Raw genomic sequence first — 18,997 nt, 5'->3', positions numbered from 1 at the left:
GCTCGTTTGGATTTGGTTGACATGAATATCCGAGAAGAGTTGGCACCCAGGGAGATTGGTAAACGTACTTATTTGCCTCCTGCATGTTACACAATGTCTAGACAAGAGAAGATAAATTTTTGCCTTTGTTTAAAGAGTATCAAAGTACCACAAGGATACTCTTCAAATATGAAGAGTTTAGTGTCGATGCAAGAATTAAAGCTTGTTGGCATGAAGTCTCACGATTGTCACGTCTTAATGCAACAATTGTTACCGGTGGCTATTCATGGAATTTTGACCAAAAATGTTAGGCAGACCATAAACAATTTGTGTTCATTTTTCTCATCAATTTGTAGTAAATCCATCGATCCTACAAACTTAGATGAACTTCAAGGCGAGATTGTTATCATCTTGTGTCAACTAGAATTGTTTTTCCTTCCATCTTTTTTTGACATCATGGTACATTTACTTTTTCATTTGGTTAGAGAAATCAAGTTGTGCGGACCAGTATACTTAAGATGGATGTATCCTATTGAGCGTTATATGAAGATTTTGAAAGAGTACGTTAAAAATCCATATTGTCCCAAAGGATCAATGATTGAAAGCTATATTACTGAAGAAAGTATCGAGTTTTGTTCAAACTACATGACATCAGCAAATCCAATAGGAGTTCCTCGCATATCATGGATGAATAAAAGTTCTACAAGTAAAAGCATCCGAGGTGTGAATGTGGTGACAAAGGATCGCGAAGAATTGTTGCAAGAACATCTTTATATATTGAACAACACAGATGAGGTGATCCCTTTTTTGCAAGCACACAAAGCCATTGGGAAGAATAAAAATCCAAGACAATCAGAGAAATGGCAGTTGATGGAGCATAACAAAACATTTATGTCTTGATTCAAATCTGAAATTGACAAAGAGCCACATTCTTCTCAGACTTTGTTGTGGCTTGCAAATGGTTTAAAGTTTGATGTCGTATGTTGTACAGGCTATGAAGTCAATAATTGCACATTCTATACGAAGACTTTGGATGATAAAAGCACATATTTTGTTAAATTATATTTTATTAATATTACATGTTGTTATTTATGTTGACAGATATATGGTTGACCATCCACATTCATCAGGGGATGAGGCTCCCCCATCCAGACCTACTAGAGGACCCACCAGAATGAAACAATTTTTGGTCAGAAAAAATAGTGGTGAAAGAACACTCGTGAATGTTAATGTGATCACGGGTGTGGCATTTGACCCAAATGCAGATGACTTCCAATCATACCTTGGAGTAGTGGCGCGTGATAAGATTAATATTCTTATTCCATCTTTTGACCATGTGTCCGAGGTTGATCGGAACATTATATGAAACGATATATTGGTAAGTTAATTAATATCAATTGAATTAGAGTTTGTTTATATTGATAATTTTGTACTGATACAACTTTATTTTGTTTATTTCAAGTGACATTTGACATTCCAAATGTCACAACACTTAAAAATAAGTGTTTATCAACTGTTGCTGAAAACTTTCGGGGTTTTAAGAGTAAGTTGACCTCGAGATATATATTTGGAAGCAAAAAGAAAAGTCTCCATGTCAAACATATAAGGCCATTGATGAGGAGACTTGGCGCCTCTTTGTACAGAGTCGGACATAAGAGGAATGGAAGGTTAGTATAGTTGATATTATTCAAAACCTCATTAACAAATATATATCATATGAACTAATTAATTAAACATATGTGACAGGCAAAAAGAAGCAAAGAACAAGGAATAAGTGCTCCAAAATAAAAACCCCCACCTATTATCTCGTGGTGGGTATAGGAAGCTTGAGGAGAAAATCCTCAAGAAAAAGGCAGAAACTAGACCATCATCTGAGGGTGGTAGCCCCCAGCCTCCTTCTCCACCTTCTCGGCATGAGAAATGGAAGTTGGCTCGTTTAAGATCATCGGGCGCCTACTCTTCTAACACTGCACGAGAAATATCTGAAAGAATTGTAAGTTATCACTGTTCCTAAAATAATAATAATTTCATTATACATACTACCTTGAACTTTTTTAAGAATAATGGTGCTTTGTTATGTTACAGGACTCCTTGGTTAAGCAGAGCTCCCAAGGTCATTTCACTCAAGAGGGTCGTCAGGATATTCTTACCACTGCAATTGGACAACCTGAGCACCCTGGACATGTGTGTGCTGCTGGAATTGGAGTAGGCATTCAAGATTATTTTGGGAGTTCTTCTCGTTAGACTTCATATGCATACAACGAAGCACAAGAGATCACAAAAAAGCTTCGAGCTGACCTTAGGGAGGAGCATAGGACGGAGCTTAGGGAGGAATTGTATAATGAGGTCACTATAGAAGTGACTGATAGAGTTATGTGTCAGTTCCAGCAGCAGTTTAAGAGTTATGGCATGCGCCCGATGCCATCTCCTGTACAGGAACAGGAACATGTTGTGCCTCTCACAGGTAAAATTAATAAACATTTATGTTCAATAATTTCTATGTTTTGTATAATCTAACATTTACTCTAACAGGAATAAGTGGGAAACGAAGTTGTTTAGCACCAGCCGTCCTAGGGGATGACATGGACGATGCTAGTCCATGTCTGCTATACATTTTAGATGGTATCGGGATGATGCTGGTAGCTCGTGGAACAGTGTTTCAGGCAGCGACTGTTGTTCATGGTATGAAGCTATCAGAGGATGAGTTGAAGGTCTCAGTAGACGATATTATCATACCAGATGCCTCAGTTCCTCTGCCCACATATGAGATTTTCACAGTAGATGACATTATCATACCAGTTGCCTCGGTTGGTTCGGTTTCTGACCCCCCGGTATGGAATCTACTTTACACTTCTCAATTTTAAAGTTTACATGTTATTGATGTCAAAACTTATCTTATTTTTCCATGTAACAACAAACACATGCATAGGAGAAGATTCGTTTATCTGAGGACGATCCTCTTGGTGCATAGCAGCAACTTGCTGACATCATTGGAAATAAGCCTTTGGAGGTTGAATATGATGCTAATGTATTTGGGAGAGGCTCTGAGGTCCCAATATACCTGCATAGCCAAGATGTCAGAGAGCTTGTGTCGCGAACATAAGAGTTGAATATTACATTAGTTCAACTATGGATGATGTAAGTCTATGAGCAATTGTTTATATAAAATTGATTTATATACCAAGTATACTTATATCAAAGGTAATTTTTGATTTCAAGTATATGTTTGGTGTCAGTAACAACTTGGGGTACAATGATGTCTATGGGTTCATTGATCCCCATGTCATTCACCAAACAAATGATTTTGATGAGATCACAACATATCTCACAAGAAGATTTGCAAGCGGGAAGAACATACTTTTTATTCCTTATATATCTGGGTAAGTGAACTTTGTTAACATAATAAAGTTCCATATGTGATTTTAATATATAATAATTAAGTTATTATGAATTTCAAGCGCCACTGGCAGCTACTTGTTATTTCTGTACAAGAGAGCTATGCTTTGTGGTTCTGCTCATTGCACAAGTCTCCTCCCAAACATCTCAGACAAGTAGTTGATTAGTAAGAACCTCAATGTTTGGACTTTCTTTGTTATATAAATGAATGCTAAAACCTTATTTTTATATATAGTTCTATTTCAGCAAGTATGATGTTGGTTGGGAGATCAATTGCTAACAATAGAAAACTTGCATGGATTGCTCTCAAGGTTTGACATATGCTAAAGCCATACTTTCTTATAGTTGTTTTATTTTAATGATTTTCATTAACTATTTACAACTATGATGGTATATTGTAGTGTAATAGACAGAATGGTTCATATGAGTGTGGATACTATGTATTGTATCGGATGACCCACATTATTCGTGCCCATATCACAAGATACTGGGAAAAAGTAATATTTAAATTTAATGAATTTTGATTTTCTCCAACATTTGGAATTCATATACACTAATTAATAACAATTGTCTTGTGTAGAGATTCAAGACTTCTACTCCAATTCCTGAGAAGCCACTTACATTTCCTGAGGAAAACAATTGCAAAACATTTAGTCAGATTATATAATAGTTCATAGTTATTAGATTTAAAATACATTAGAACATATTGATTTATAGTTATTAGACTTTGTACATTATGTGATATAAATATTGACTATTGTGTTGAATCTGTGTTGTTATGATATTGTTTGATATGCAGGTCTGTTTTTGTGATAGTGGATATCACAAAAACAGACCTGCTATTAAAAAAAATTGCAAGAGAATAGGCCGCGGTTGTGGCCAAAACCGAGGTATAAAGGTTAGACGAAAATTTAAAAAAAAAGGGTTTTGGTCGCGGTTCCAGTGGGAACTGTTGTCATATCCCCACGTTATTACCGCGATTGGAACCGCGGCCAAAGGTTACACAAAAATTTAAAAAAAAAATAAAGGGGGTTTAGGTCGCGGTTCAAGAAAGAACCGCTGTCATATCCCCAGGTTATTACCGCGGCCTAAAGTCCCAGACTTTTTTACCTCGTCCGTATATGCCGCGGTTCTAAAACCGCGATGTATATTCAAAAACAACCGCGGTCGTTTCCCTTCGCTGCACTAGTGCCCTTGTCATGGGGAAACTAGATGAGCAATGGAATGAAAGAGAAGAAAAACCCTGGAAATTGAAGAGGAGAGCTCCCACATCCCCAAATCTGCCTCCAAGGGGTAAAAAGGTTGTTTCTTTGCTCAAGCCATCAAGAGATCCCGACCCTAGGTCGTGCAAATCCTTAAATAGGGCTAAAAATAACAGAAAAGGGGTCCAGGCCCACGTTGCTGGCGCTCAGCGCCCAGGCGATGTGCGCGAAAAAATTGGCGCTCAACGCCCTTACTAGGGCACCCAAGTGCCCAAGGTACAAAGCTGGCGCTCAGGCGCCCTGCACCACACAAACTAGCGCCCAACGCCCAAAATGGGGCGCCCTACGTGACCTCTTGTGCTCCGTTTTTGATGTTTTAACTATCCCTCTTGAATTCCAACCCCTTGATACTTTTGCTCTTCTTCCAAATCATACTAATAATCTACAAAATCAAGGGAAATTAGTGATAAAATCATGTATACCCTCTATTCAGTTATTTGAAAAACTAAAACAAAAACATGAGTTCAAATAAGTTTCTAAGTTAAAAAGGATGCGTTTAGTATCAAAATTATATCATAGATAACGGTATATTTAATCGTTATTAGAAGTCCTCCAAGAACTACAAGCTTTTGATACCATGTAAAGAAAGCAAATATTAAAGAAAGAGATATTATTGAATGAAATGAATTGATTACTCTGGAGGAGAAACATAAGGTTTATATACTTGAAGGAAGCACATGCAAACGTATACACTAACGTAACTAATATAACTTATAACTACTCTCTTTAACAGAATGAGGTCAAGGACAACATGGTAGTGGTGGTAAATCCAAATTTAGCCAAGGTTAGGGTACAAAAGTTTAGTGCCAATTGTATGGAAGAATTGATCACAATATATTCAATTGTTGACATTGATTTGATGAGAATCTTTTTGAAACCAATATGAATCAAACCTTGTGATCAACATATAACACTCACCAAACCATTGTTCAAGAAATGCTTTTTGCTATCACCAACTCAAATATAGTGAATGATTATTGGTACTTTTGACACCAAGGCTACCAATCACTTGACACCTGATCTTTCTATTTGGTTATAAAATTTATTACAATGCAATGTATGGTCTACATTGGGAAACAATAAAATTCTCAGCATGTCGATCACATGTAGGGCATTCTATCCTTGCATAAACAAATTCAAATATGAAATTTTCTTTGGATAATCTTTTGTGTTCCTTTACTTAGAAAAAAGTCTTGTAAGTGTATCTTAATTTACAAAAATAATCAAATTTTCTTTGAATTTCATCTTGACATTTGTATTATTAAATCTTAGGAAAACAAGAAGGAGCTCCTTCTAGACTAGTTTAAAGATGATTTATATGTTTTAAAACAACAAAGAATGCTCTCGCATAAACATGTTTCTTCAATTTTTGTTTTCAATAATATTGTGTCTTGTAATTACAATACACGATATAACTCAACATCTTTTTGATAGCTTTTACGACATCAAAATAAAAATTGAAACGTTAATATGATGATTTGTTTTATTAACTACTTTCTTTTTATAACTTATATATATTCAAATAAGACAGAAAATTGGAATAAAAAATTGGTCACTCGTTTAGTTAATAATTGACTATATATTTTGTCATTAAATATGGTCACCATTTATTAATTTTTTAATAATAGTAACTAATTTAGTTATTGATTTTTTTTAAATTGATAATATAGTCATCAAATTAGTCATTAATTTAAAAAAAAAATATTTCGTCATTGATACTGTTAGTGACTAATATATTTTTTTTAAGATTTGGTCATCATTTATTAGTTTTTTTTAATAAATAATGACTGATTTAGTCGTTGATTTTTTTGTGACTGAGAATCTTATCACCAAATTGGTAACTAATTTTAAAAAAAGATTAGTGATTAATATTCAATCACTAAAATTGATTACTATATATCTTTTTCTTGTAGTGTATTTTGACTAAATCACGTATATTTTATCATAACTTATTCTAAAAGCACTACAAGAAAAAAGTGTATTACATACAGCAAAAATCCGTATATAAGACCCAAAATCCGTATATAATACGTGTTTATATACGAATTATATACGGGCAAAAATCCGTATATAATACCGTCATAGCTAGGTCTATATACGGATTTATCCGTATATAACTTATATACGGAAATTATATACGGATTATATACGAAAATTATATACGGATTTATCCGTATATAAGTTATATACGGATTTATCCGTATATAAGTTATATACGGATTTATTCGTATATAACTTAAATACAGAAATTATATACGAATATTCGTATATAACTTATATACGGATAAATCCGTATATAATGGTTTAAGAAGAGCTAAATAAACACCCTGTATTTAGCAGTTCCCCATGCACAATATACAAGCAGACCTGGACATTATAGTGAACATTCACCATTGTTATATACCAAACGAATAGCATGCTCATGCACGCTTATAGATCCTCCAGTGTGCAAACAACCACTCTTTTCAGATGTCCGATTCTTCTTTGCCGTTTCACACTTTTGTCTATAAAGTGGCATGTTCCACTTTTCCAAAAGAGCATTCCAAGTATCGTCCCCCAGCCAATCAGGTCTTTTTCCTAGAGTTCTAGCTTTTTTATACATCTCTGAGAGTCTATGAGATGCCTTGGTGTGATAATTTTTTTTGACCTTTTCCTCATCTTCAGGCTTCCATGAAACCCTTCTCTGTTATATTAGAAATAATAGGTTTGAATAAGTAAACAAGTTCAAAGTATAAATTAAATGCAGGACACCAACTATTGACTTTGTAACAGGATTGGGAATGAAAAGTGTTTACCTTAAAACGTTCGAAGAAGACATCTCTGGTTGACTTAGGGATTGAGCCCCATGTTAGCCATGGCTCATCAAACTGTTCCTTGATGGTGGCTATGATTGCCTTCGATGCAGTTTTTGTAGGATAAAACCTAAAACAAAATTAAACTCAAACATTACAATAATACAACAATGAATTGTCTATATATTAATTGAGTTAATTTTTTTCTTACCCTCCTCCAACGGGTGTAATCATTGGACGACTATTGGAACATGATTCCACGTAATTGGCGGCTGAACTAGAATGTGGATCTGCATCCTTTATACCAGGTGATGGTGCAATATTTCTGGGAGTTGATGGGTTAGAACCAACATTGGGAGATAGTGAAGCCATTCGATGAGGAGGCACTTGGTATGGAGTGGGTGTCAAGCCAGGCACTTGTATCGGAGGTGGAAGAGATGTACCAATAGAGGTAGGTGTAGATGTAGGAACTTGATGTGGAGTGGGAGTGAAGGCAGGAACAACTAATGGAGGTGGAACAGATCTACCAATGGAGGTAGAGGTACGTGTAGTTGGTTGACTGGTTGAACCAATTTCATTATTGAAACGTGTCATCAACTTCACTACATAAGATTTCTTCCCCTTCCCCTTATCAGAATTTCCTGAAGGTGGAATAGGAGGGCCAGAAGGATCTGATGCCATATTCTTGAACATAATATATATTTTTATACAATAGAAGAAAAGAAAATTTAGAAATAGTACAATCAGAGATAAAAATGTGTAACAAGTAAACCAAAAACAATATTATACTCCAAAAACAAACAAAAAACACGAGTACAAACAAACACATCAACAATAGATGAAATCACATTGTTTCTGGCTTTGCAATAAAACTCTATTAGTAAATGTTTAATCTTAAGACTTACATTGATAAGAACTTAAGATTGTGGACAACATTATAAATGCAACAAAAATAAGGAGGAACACACCCTAACTCTATTCAGTGCTAGAACTATGAAATTCATCTTCATTGTCATCTTCACCCTGTCCCTCTACATTGTATTCTTCTTATTCCGTTGTATCTTCATTTATCTGCCCTTGAAATGATGAAATATTGTTAGGGTTCACTTCTTCAAGACCAGCTTCTACATCTTGTAATCGGACTACTTCTTCAACTTCAATGACGTCATTAACATGTGACATTTCCTCCACTTGGTATGGCACATCGGCTTCTACATCATTCGAATCAATGCGACCTCTAGGCTTCGTTTTTATTGCAACACACCAACCTCGTTTGTCCGTGCGTGATGTAGGATATGGTACATAATACACTTGTTGTACATTATGTGCAATTATAAAAGGATCAAACAACACATATCTTTTATCCATTCGAATATCCACAATGCCATACTTTGAATTCACCCTTGTACCTACTCTCGATGGATCAAACCAATCACAATAAAATAATACAATTTTCTTGGCTGTGGTTGTTGAATTGTATTCCAACTCATAAATGTGTTTAACGACACCATAAAAATCATCTTGACCTCCTTCTGTTAGCCCTTTAACATGAACCCCACTATTTATTGTCTTCTTGCCCTGACTCCATGCATGGGTATGAAATTTGTATCCATTAGCAAAGAATGTGTGCCATTCCTTTACACACCTTAAAGGATCAAGTGATAAATCTCTAAGATGTTGGTTCCTCACACTTAAAGGATTGTTATGAACCTACAACCATTCAGGATATGAACCTATTCAACAATGTAATGATTAAAGAATTAAGGAAGAAATGAATGTGTTAGAATGATAGGAAGTCGTACTTTTTGCCTGAACCACAATGGGAAATTAGCATGTGTGTATGTCGAACTGTTTCACTCAGATAGTTGATAGGTATGTAAGAATGAGCTGTTGACATGTATGACAAGATTAGATCAAAGACAATTAATTATATCAAATGAAAAAATTGGGAAATATAATTGATTTTGGAGGCTTACTCAAGGTAAGGTTCAACTTCATTGCAATTGATCAATACATGAACATGAGCTTATCTCAATTCTTCATCACTTAACCAATGTGTTGATTCCCTCCCAGAATGACGGCTAGGTTGGTCAAACACTGATAATGTTGTCGTTAGGCTTTCTATTTGAATGTCTACTTCATTTCTACTGCCTTGTGGTGTTAACATGAAGTTTTTGAAATAGTGGGAACAAAAATGAGTTGTTTCTCTGTGCAAGTATGATGCGCAAATAGATCCTTCAACCCTAGCTTTATTCTTTACTGAACGTTTAGCATATCCCATGAACCTACAAATTTGAAACTGATATGTTAGGATTTTTGAATTATGCCTAGTAAATTGAATGATAAGATGTCATATTGTCACCTTTCAAATGGGTACATCCACCTATAGTGGAATGGTCCACCAAGTCGTGCCTCATATGGAAGATGGATAGGGAGATGTTCCATAGAATCAAAGAATGAGGGAGGAAATATTCTCTCCATCTTGCACAGAATGAGAGGAATGTTTTCTTCCATCTTCGCTAGGTCATCCTTGTTCAATGTAGTAGAACACAAATCTCTAAAGAAATGACTTATCTCTGTAATGGGATTGAGAACATGAGACGGTAAAGAACTAAACGCTATAGGAAGTAAGTATTCCATAAACACATGGCAGTCATGGCTTTTCATCCCAATGAACTTTCCCCTATTCACATCAACACACCTTGACAAGTTAGAAGAATATCCATCAGGCATCCTAAGAGCTTTTACCCAATGACAGACTTCTTTTGTTTGATCTGCTGAAAGTGTATAATTTGCTTTTGGCTTATACATGTTTCCATTGGTATGACTTTTTAGCTCCAAATCTTTTCGTCTACAGTACAAAGCTATATCCATTCGGGCCTTGTCATTGTCTTTTGTCTTCCCCATAACATTCATCAAAGTATTAAAGATGTTGTCAAAGAAATTTTTTTCAATGTGCATGAAATCAAGATTATGCCTTAACAAATTATCCTTCCAACAGGGTAGATCCCAAAAGATGCTTTTTTTTTGTCCAATTATGCCACTCACCATATCCACCAATTCTTGGTGCACCATTTTCAGTTATTTTAGGATAACCATTAATTCTATTCCAAACTTCTGCTCCCGTAAGATATGGTGGTGCATCATCCATCTCCACTTCCCCCTTCTTGAAAGCATTCCTATTCCTCCTAAAGGCATGGTCATTCGGTAAAAACCTCTGATGGGAGTCAAACCACGAATTTTTTGCCCCATGATATAATCTAAAAGCCTTTGTATGCTCCATGCAATGTGGGCATGCCAGTTTACCATGAGTGCTCCAGCCGGACAACATACCATAAGCAGGAAAATCATTAATTGTCCACATCAACATGGCCCTCAAAATAAAGTTCTGTTTCCTTGAAATATCATATATTATGACACCCGTCCACAGCTTCTTCAATTCGTCTATCAAGGGCTCTAAGTACACATCTATGCCAACCTTTGGATTGAATGGCCCGGGAATGAGACATGTCAAGAACATGTAAGGTTTAGACATGCAGATTTCTGGAGGAAGATTATAAGGGGTGACAATAACTGGCCAACATGAATATGGTATATTTGATGCCTGTACATATGGGTTAAAACCGTCAAAGCATAAACCGAGTTGTACATTGCGTGGCACGGTACCAAAGTCAGGATATACTCTATCAAAGTGCTTACAAGCCTCTCCATCGAATGGATGACGCAAAACACCATTCGTCGACATGTTCTGATAGTGCCAAGTCATTTGTCCTGCAGTTTGTGTTGAGGCATACATTCTTTGTAGTCTAGGAATTAATGGCAAATAGAACATTGATTTCATAGGAACTTGCTTTGTAGTAGTTGCTCCCATGTTACGTGGTTGATATCTTGGTTTTCCACAAAATTTGCATTCAAGCAACGCGCCATCATTCTTACCATATTCATTATCATAGAAGAGCATGCAATCATCCACGCAACAATCAATCCTCTGCGATTGTAATCCCAACTTTGATACGCACTTTTTTGCATCGTAGTATGTTTTAGGCAAACCTGATTTGATGGGTGTTGCATTCATAACCATTTTTGCAATAAAATCGATGCATTGGTTAGGAATATTCCAATTTGACTTGCAAGCTAATAGTCTGACACACATTGATAATTTCGAATCTGATGCTCCTTCATACAACGGTTGGTTTGCATCCAACAAAAAATTAAAAAACCTTTGTGTTTCTTCATTCGGAGCCTCTTCAATGTTATTAGAAGTAGATGCTTGACACGACTCATTTTGCTTAAGAGCATCATGCACCATGTCTTCCATTGTTTGAAATTGGTTAATTTGACCACGTTCCGTGTCTATAGCCATCTAACTTTCATGATTCTATACATCATCTTCTAGCATTCTTTCCCCATGATCCTCCCAAATGAAATAATTAGGCTTGAAACCGTTCTTGTAAAGGTGAACCTTCACAACTCTTTCGTGCAGAATCTTTGTACAATCGCACTTTAAACATGGACATCGAAGACCCCCATCTCTACGATAACGTTCTTGTTCACAAGCTTTACTTATAAACTCTTCAACACCCAATACAAAAGACTCTTTCAAAGCACCTCTTCCTCTATGACACCTATCGTACATCCATGAACGATTTGGTTGAGCATCATCCATGTTCTGTACATAAATCGATTACAAAACAATTAGCCAATGGTTAATACACGTCTCCATATTAGGACATGTGCCCTATCAAATGACTTCCTAAACAATAACCTAAATTAATTTAGGTCCTCTTCTCTCTATCATAGAATGTTTTTCAACATGTCTCTATCTTAATACTTGTTTTGTACATGTAAATCACTATCTACAATATTATTGTTTTATATTAATCACTATGTACAATATTGTTTTAAGCTTTCAATATAGAAGGATATTGGCCAACCTACAACGTTGAGCTAAAACTTTCACTACAACCAAGCATAGTTAAAGAAATATCAAATTAGGGTAGATAGTGCTTGATGTGTTTAATTGTTTAGCTAAATAATTTTAATTAAAAAATCAACATTTAAAGAACTAAATAACCCTCCTAATATGTTACATACAGTTGCATAAGCATACATTTGCAAAAGGACAATTATTTGAAGGTTTAGGTCTTACTAGGAGCTTTGGTTGATTGTCAAAATAAGCTTGTTCTATACTGGATTGCAGGTACCGAGTGCAACTACAAAAGAAAGAACATCACATATCAATTTATAATAAAGTAATAGAGGGGCAGTCAACTACAAAATTCTTAAGTCTAGGTAGGCTAAAATGTGCTTAATGAGTCAAAACATGTAAAATGCATGGAATGGGGTAATTCGGGGTTCAGACATCATTAAAGAAAGATAATAAAATGCTCAAAACAGTACTGGAATAAGAGAAATGTAAAATCAGTGGTGATACCAAATTTGAGAGCAAACTAGTCAAAACTAGTGTTAACATCAAATGGGTTTTCTCCTAAGTTTAATTCTGATATATTGAAGGTTATATTTGGATGATTTTATGATTATTACATGCTTAATATGATGCTAATTACATGCTAAAATGCAGAATTGGTTAGAATGTGTAATGAATAAGAAAGGCCTAATTATATAGACGCATGTGAACCTACAAAACAACTTAATCGGTCAAATTCTGTAAAATGACTTAAAACTGTATAAACATGATACCAACATGAATCTAACATTAAACAAAAATGTTTGAATAATAAAATCCCTACTGGAATCAACAAAACAAAAAAAGTCATTGGAAAGTGGATGAACAAGTTTTAAAGTAAGAACACCAAGGTAGTTATGCATATGTTTGCAATTTGGGTCTGAATGTTTAGTAATGCCTAAATGCATGATCTTAATAGCTAACATGTTTAGTATGATCCTAATCAAAGTCTAAAATAAAGAATATTTCAAAACACAACCACTAGACCTGGGTTCAGAGAATCTAATTAATTTAACTTATATAGTTTGTAATGAACAAAACACTTCCTATCAAATTTACTATGAATTGACAAGTGCCTCTCTGCACCAGTACAACATTCTGTCATTGCATGTGAAAGATTAAAATATTCCTGATATTGTATTTTAGTAAATATGGTTGTTGATTAAAAGAAACTCCCATAGATGTGACTTTGTGATGAAATTGATTTACCTAAAAGGGGTCTGAACAATATAAACTAGGCCTATGAAAGACAATGTTTAAATAATATATGCACCAATAGTGAAGAAGTTTGTTGCATGATCTTGCAGAAATCTGATGGTTAACAATGCAAAAGCTTTTATACTATTTATGTTAGACTCTACTTTTAGTTGTCCAAAGGATTGAAACTATGTTCTCTGTAATTTGGTGTAGTTTTTTTATAACTCTTAGACATTATTGTTGAGTTGTTATATTATATAGAGGTTGCAGACACAACAGTTTTCTTAGTTCTCACATTTTGCAAGAATTCTCATTGTATTCAAATTGAGAAAAAGGTATCTTACATAAAGAAAAATAGAGCTTATATAAAATTTTGTATAACTGAATAGCTGTTACAAAACCAACAGAAAAAAAAAACAAAAAAAAATAAACTGTAACTGCTTATGTCAACTATTACAAAAACAGAAACTAAAAGGGAAATATCTAGTAATAATCCCCGTCAAGTTGGGCAGTGAAGTTCACAAATTCCCAACTTGGTAACAAAAATGTCAAAAGAGGTGTGATGAATAGGTTTAGTGAAAGCGTCAGCAAGCTAGGCTTAGGTAAAAATAAGAAGTAGGTAAATTAAGCCTTGTTGAATTTTGTCGAGAATAACATGGCATTCGATCTCAATATGTTTGGTGTGTTAAACACATGATTGTGAGATGAGTGGATGACAGATTGATTATCCAACACGACACTTGGATCCAAGGAAACATAAATATCATGAAGGACAAAATCCAACCATTGGATTTCACAAGTAAGGCTAGCCAAAGCTCTATATTCAACTATAGAGGAAGAACAGGAAACAGTAGTCTGCTTCTTTGATTTCCAAGAGATCAATGAAGAGTCAACAAAAACTCAAAAGCCAATGATAGACCTTCTGGTATCCAAACAGCAAGCTCATCTGAATTGGCAAAGGCCGAGAGTCTAAGGTCTGATGAAGCAAAGAAGAACAAGCCATGAGCAGGGGATCCATTGAGGTAATGAAAGATTCTTTGAGCAGCATTGTAATAAGTATCAAGAGGTTTGCATAGAAATTGGCTGAGTTGTTGTACACATAATCAATATCTTGCTTGATGATGGTGAGATGCAAAAGTTTGCCAACTAACTGCCAGTAACCAGCAGCATTAGATAAAAGTTGTCCATGATTTGCTTGAAGTTTAATAGAAGGATCAGAAGGAGTGTTAGTAGGTTTAGAACCAATCAAACCACTATCATCGAGAAGTTCAAGAATTTTTTTTCTCTGATTCATGTGAATTCCAGATTTGGACCTTGCAATTTCAAGACCGAGAAAGTATCTTAAAGATCCTAGGTCTTTCATTTTAAATTTGGTATCTAAGATGTGCTTAAGATGATTAATTTCTGCCATATCATTGCTAATTAAAACAATATCATCCACCTAAACAAATAATGCAGTAAAAGAAGTAGAAGCAGATTTGACAAACAAAGCTTGATCTGCAGAAGATTATTCGTAATTAAGAGAAAGAAGAGTAGCAGATAAGGTACTATGCCATTGTCAACAAAGGGGAAGTAAACTAGGAGGAGGGACAATGTAAACCTCCTCATGAAGCTCTCCATGAAGGAAAGCATTGTTGACATCCAGTTTCTCCCAAAACCATCCTTTAATAGCTGCCATAGCAAGGGAAAATATGTAGTAATAAGTTTATTGATACTATCTAAGAAGCAATGATTCCTACTCTTTATCTTTTCTAGTATGCCAACTTTCAGCAAAGTAGATTTTGGAATGAGTAAACTCTTGAATAGAGAAAAGAGGCTATGTAGTCTCAACACAAACCTTTTAACATTACTCCATATAACCACGGGAAGAAAAATTAAGGGCAGGGAATATCTTCTTGATATCGTAAAGTAAACAAAAAAATTCAAGGTTACAGAATAGATTAAATAAAAACACAAAAGGATTGAAACTATGTTCTCTGTAATTTGGTGTAGTTTTTTATGATTGCAGTGCCACAAGAGGAAGATTATATCTGCCACAAGATGAATTGGCAAAAGCTAGGCTTTTAGATGATGACATTTTCCTGGGTAAAGTTATAGATAAACCTAGTAAATTCATGAAGGGACAGATAAAGAGGACAAGGATGTTTTTTGATGAGGCAGAGAAAGGAGTTGCAGAGCTAAACCCTGCTAGCAGGTGGCCAGTGTGGGCATCCACAAATTCCTAAACAAAAACAAATTCAATAATTTGCCATTTTATAGTTTAACGGAATATTATCTTTCCGTCTTGTGAATGAAGTAATTCCTTGATAGTACAAATTAACAAAGATGAGGAAGAGCTTAAGCTTCCTTTCTTTGATCAAGCTACAATTACCCAAAGCAACTTATGGCTTCTCAATTAACAATGTATATGGTAATCACATCAAAACCATTAAACTAAATACAATAGTTATTTACTCATTAAACAAAACATAATAACTACTTACCCTTTTGTGGTGCTTTCCTTTTTCAATCCCAAAAGCTTCCTCCACTTATCTTACCCTTCAAATACTTTGCAGTCCTATATCACACAAATCCAACTAGAGAAAACCATATCAAACATATATATAATTAATAATATAAATTATATGTTATAGTCCTTAAAGATTGCGTAAACATACCTTAACACGCCTCTGAATGTTCACTCAATGTCCTAAAAATGCACCAAAGTATGGATTCAGGTTTCATATCTCAGAGAATAAAGAAAGAGATTGGTTTCAAGTTTTCATTTCAAGATTGGTGCTATATTTTTACAAAATAGGTACCTAATAAGTGAATGATGCTGTGGGAACATTAGCTGAAACATGGGTTTGTTAAATTTAGTTAGTTGAAAACCTCCATTACAAAGAAAAATGAAAAATATTCATCAACGACCACAAGACATTTCCCAGGTATAGGTGAAAATCCATTCATCATGTACTTAATCTAATGGCATTAAGAAATTATCTCAATATAAGAATCCAATAATAACTGAATGGTTCACCTGAGCAAAAGATGGAATAAATGATTATGGGCATGGTCAAAGATGATCTTTATGACCACGGTAGTGTTTGAGATATTGGGTTTGTTCCTACTTGGGACATCATTTTACGAGGGAAAGGAACTCACTCACCTTTGGTTCCTTCACTAAGGGCCTTCGCAACTCCAAATGGTATGTCTCAGTCCTGCATACCACTAACAATCTTCTTAAATCGCCAAACACTAGCCTCAATTGATGTTTCCTAACACTCCAACCACAGCTTGCGAGACCAACCACAAATGTGTCAAATAAAACAAAAAAAAATACAATATTAGGGCTTGTGATTTTCACCAGTTAACGATTTCATCGAATACTAAGCATTAGGATTAGGGTTTACTTACCAGATGGAGATACTCCTTCAATGTTCAACTACGGCACCCGACCGAACAACGACATTGCTTGGTGAACGCCAGAACACGACGGACAGCTCAATACAGAGAGAGGAGACAGAAGCAGAGCACGACGGACAGCGACAGTGAAGACGGTTGGAGAGAGGGACAGGGAGAGCGAAGACGACTCGAGAGAGAAAGGACTCGAGGGTTTGAGAGAGAGAGAAAGATAGCTCGAGGGTTCAACAGAGACAGCAAAGCTCCACGGTTCGAGAGAATGATATTTTTCAGCTTCTAATTAATTCAAAATATTTTTTTTAGAAAAAATTATTGTTGAAATCAATATATAATATAATGCATTCTACTTACATACGGTTCATGGAAATTACATAGGGATATATCCTTAGGTAATTTTCCCGCAACAACGCGCCAACTTTATATACATAAATTATATACGGATTTTTCTGTATATAAAAATCCGTATATAATATCCGTATATAATGCCTTTCTGATATCCGTATATAATTTCCATATATAATACCTGATTTATATACGAATTTAAATCCGTATATAATGTTCCGTATGTAATTCCATTATTTCTTGTAGTGAAGGATCATATGCAAAACTTATACTCTTGTACACCCAGAACTAACTTAAGAAAAGAAATCAAGATAATCTAAATATTCTATCATAACTTATTCTAGAAGGATCATATGCAAAACTCATACTCTTGTACACCTGAAACTAACTTAAGAAAAGAAAAATAGATTATTAGAGATATATTATGTTTATCTTATATTTATTTCTTATTTGTATTTTGCGCTTAATCTATATTTCTTCTATTATAAAAAGAGGATCCTATATGTATATTAAACCAAGGAAAATTAATTTCATACATAGCTTTCACTATATTCAATATGGTATCTAGAGTCAAGTTCTTTTGAGAAAAAAAGTATGTTGCCTCTACCACTACATCCACCGCTGTTGGCAGCAATGCCATGTACCGCTATCGGCGACGCCATCGTCTATCGTCGTCGTCTACTGCAATCACTACTAGAAGTTTCGACTAACAATCACACAACTTTGATTGTCTCATCCAGACAACCACCATGTTGTCAACAACACCTTCAACGTTGCTCCTATGCGCTCTCAGTGCGTTTTGAAGTTGTGGATCTGCTCCCTTTTTCGTTGTGCTTGTGACACGTCTCGTCTCCTCCTAGGCTATGATTCAGAGTGTCGAGGTCGCTCTTTTTCCTCTTTCCAGATTGTCATGCATTGTCACATCTTGTCTCCTCTTAGGAAGTTATTCAGAGCATTAAGGTTGCTCTTTTTAAGGTTTCTCTCTTCTATTCAGTCATGGCTTCTTCCGGTGTTGTCTTTTTTGACTTCCCTTTTGTCACCATTACGTTTGACCCATCCATATATGTTCTTTCTCCCGTGACAAAGATGAATTTTGTTGGTTTATTTATAATCGTGGTGGCTCTTCAACAATGACAATTTGTAAGAAGAAATTTACATGGAGCAACTTCCTAAATTTGTTGCTCAGGAGAGTTGGGTTGATATTTTGTCTTCTATGTCGTCTTTGCAAATCATTAACAATTTAGTGTCATACGAGTGTAAAAGTAGATATTTTCACTAAGTCTTTATTAATTATATTAGTAACAAGCTTGCCAAATACTATTTGTATACACCAGCTTGAGAGAGAGTGTTAGATATATTATGTTTATCTTTTATCTTTATTTAGTTTGTTATTATTTCTTATTTGTATTTTGGGTTTAGCTCATATTTTTCTATTATAAATAGAAGACCATATGTGTATATTTAACACAAGAAATATTAATTTTATACATAATTTTCAATATATTTAATAGAGATAAAAAGAAACTTACTCTTAAATGAAGTTATGATTAGACAAGCTTGCTCTATTCAGTGTTAAACTCTTATCTATCAAAAAATAAGTATATTTTTTAGAAATCTAGAAAGGAAAAGTAAAAATAAAAATTTTAGAAAAATAAAAATTT

The 18,997-nt window shown here is 34.8% G+C and overlaps 1 protein-coding gene and 1 long non-coding RNA gene across 2 annotated transcripts; both read right to left on the bottom strand.

The window, feature by feature from the left end:
- Nucleotides 1-10,415: 10,415 nt before the first annotated feature.
- Nucleotides 10,416-11,792, bottom strand: LOC108336849 (uncharacterized). The gene has a single exon (XM_017573297.1). The coding sequence runs from the start codon at nt 11,790-11,792 to the stop codon at nt 10,416-10,418; it is 1,377 nt and encodes a 458-aa protein (XP_017428786.1).
- Nucleotides 11,793-16,075: 4,283 nt separating this feature from the next.
- Nucleotides 16,076-16,876, bottom strand: LOC128197989 (uncharacterized). The gene is made up of 3 exons (XR_008250772.1): nt 16,741-16,876; nt 16,250-16,281; nt 16,076-16,149 (listed from the first exon to the last, which is right to left on the bottom strand). It is a non-coding gene; the product is annotated as an uncharacterized LOC128197989 (long non-coding RNA).
- Between the last annotated feature and the right edge of the window lie 2,121 nt (nt 16,877-18,997).

This window comes from Vigna angularis, chromosome 7, assembly GCF_016808095.1.
Source record: "Vigna angularis cultivar LongXiaoDou No.4 chromosome 7, ASM1680809v1, whole genome shotgun sequence".
Taxonomy (NCBI): Eukaryota; Viridiplantae; Streptophyta; class Magnoliopsida; order Fabales; family Fabaceae; genus Vigna; species Vigna angularis.
Note: the sequence above shows the minus strand (reverse complement) of the source record. Positions and strands in the feature narration are given on the sequence as shown.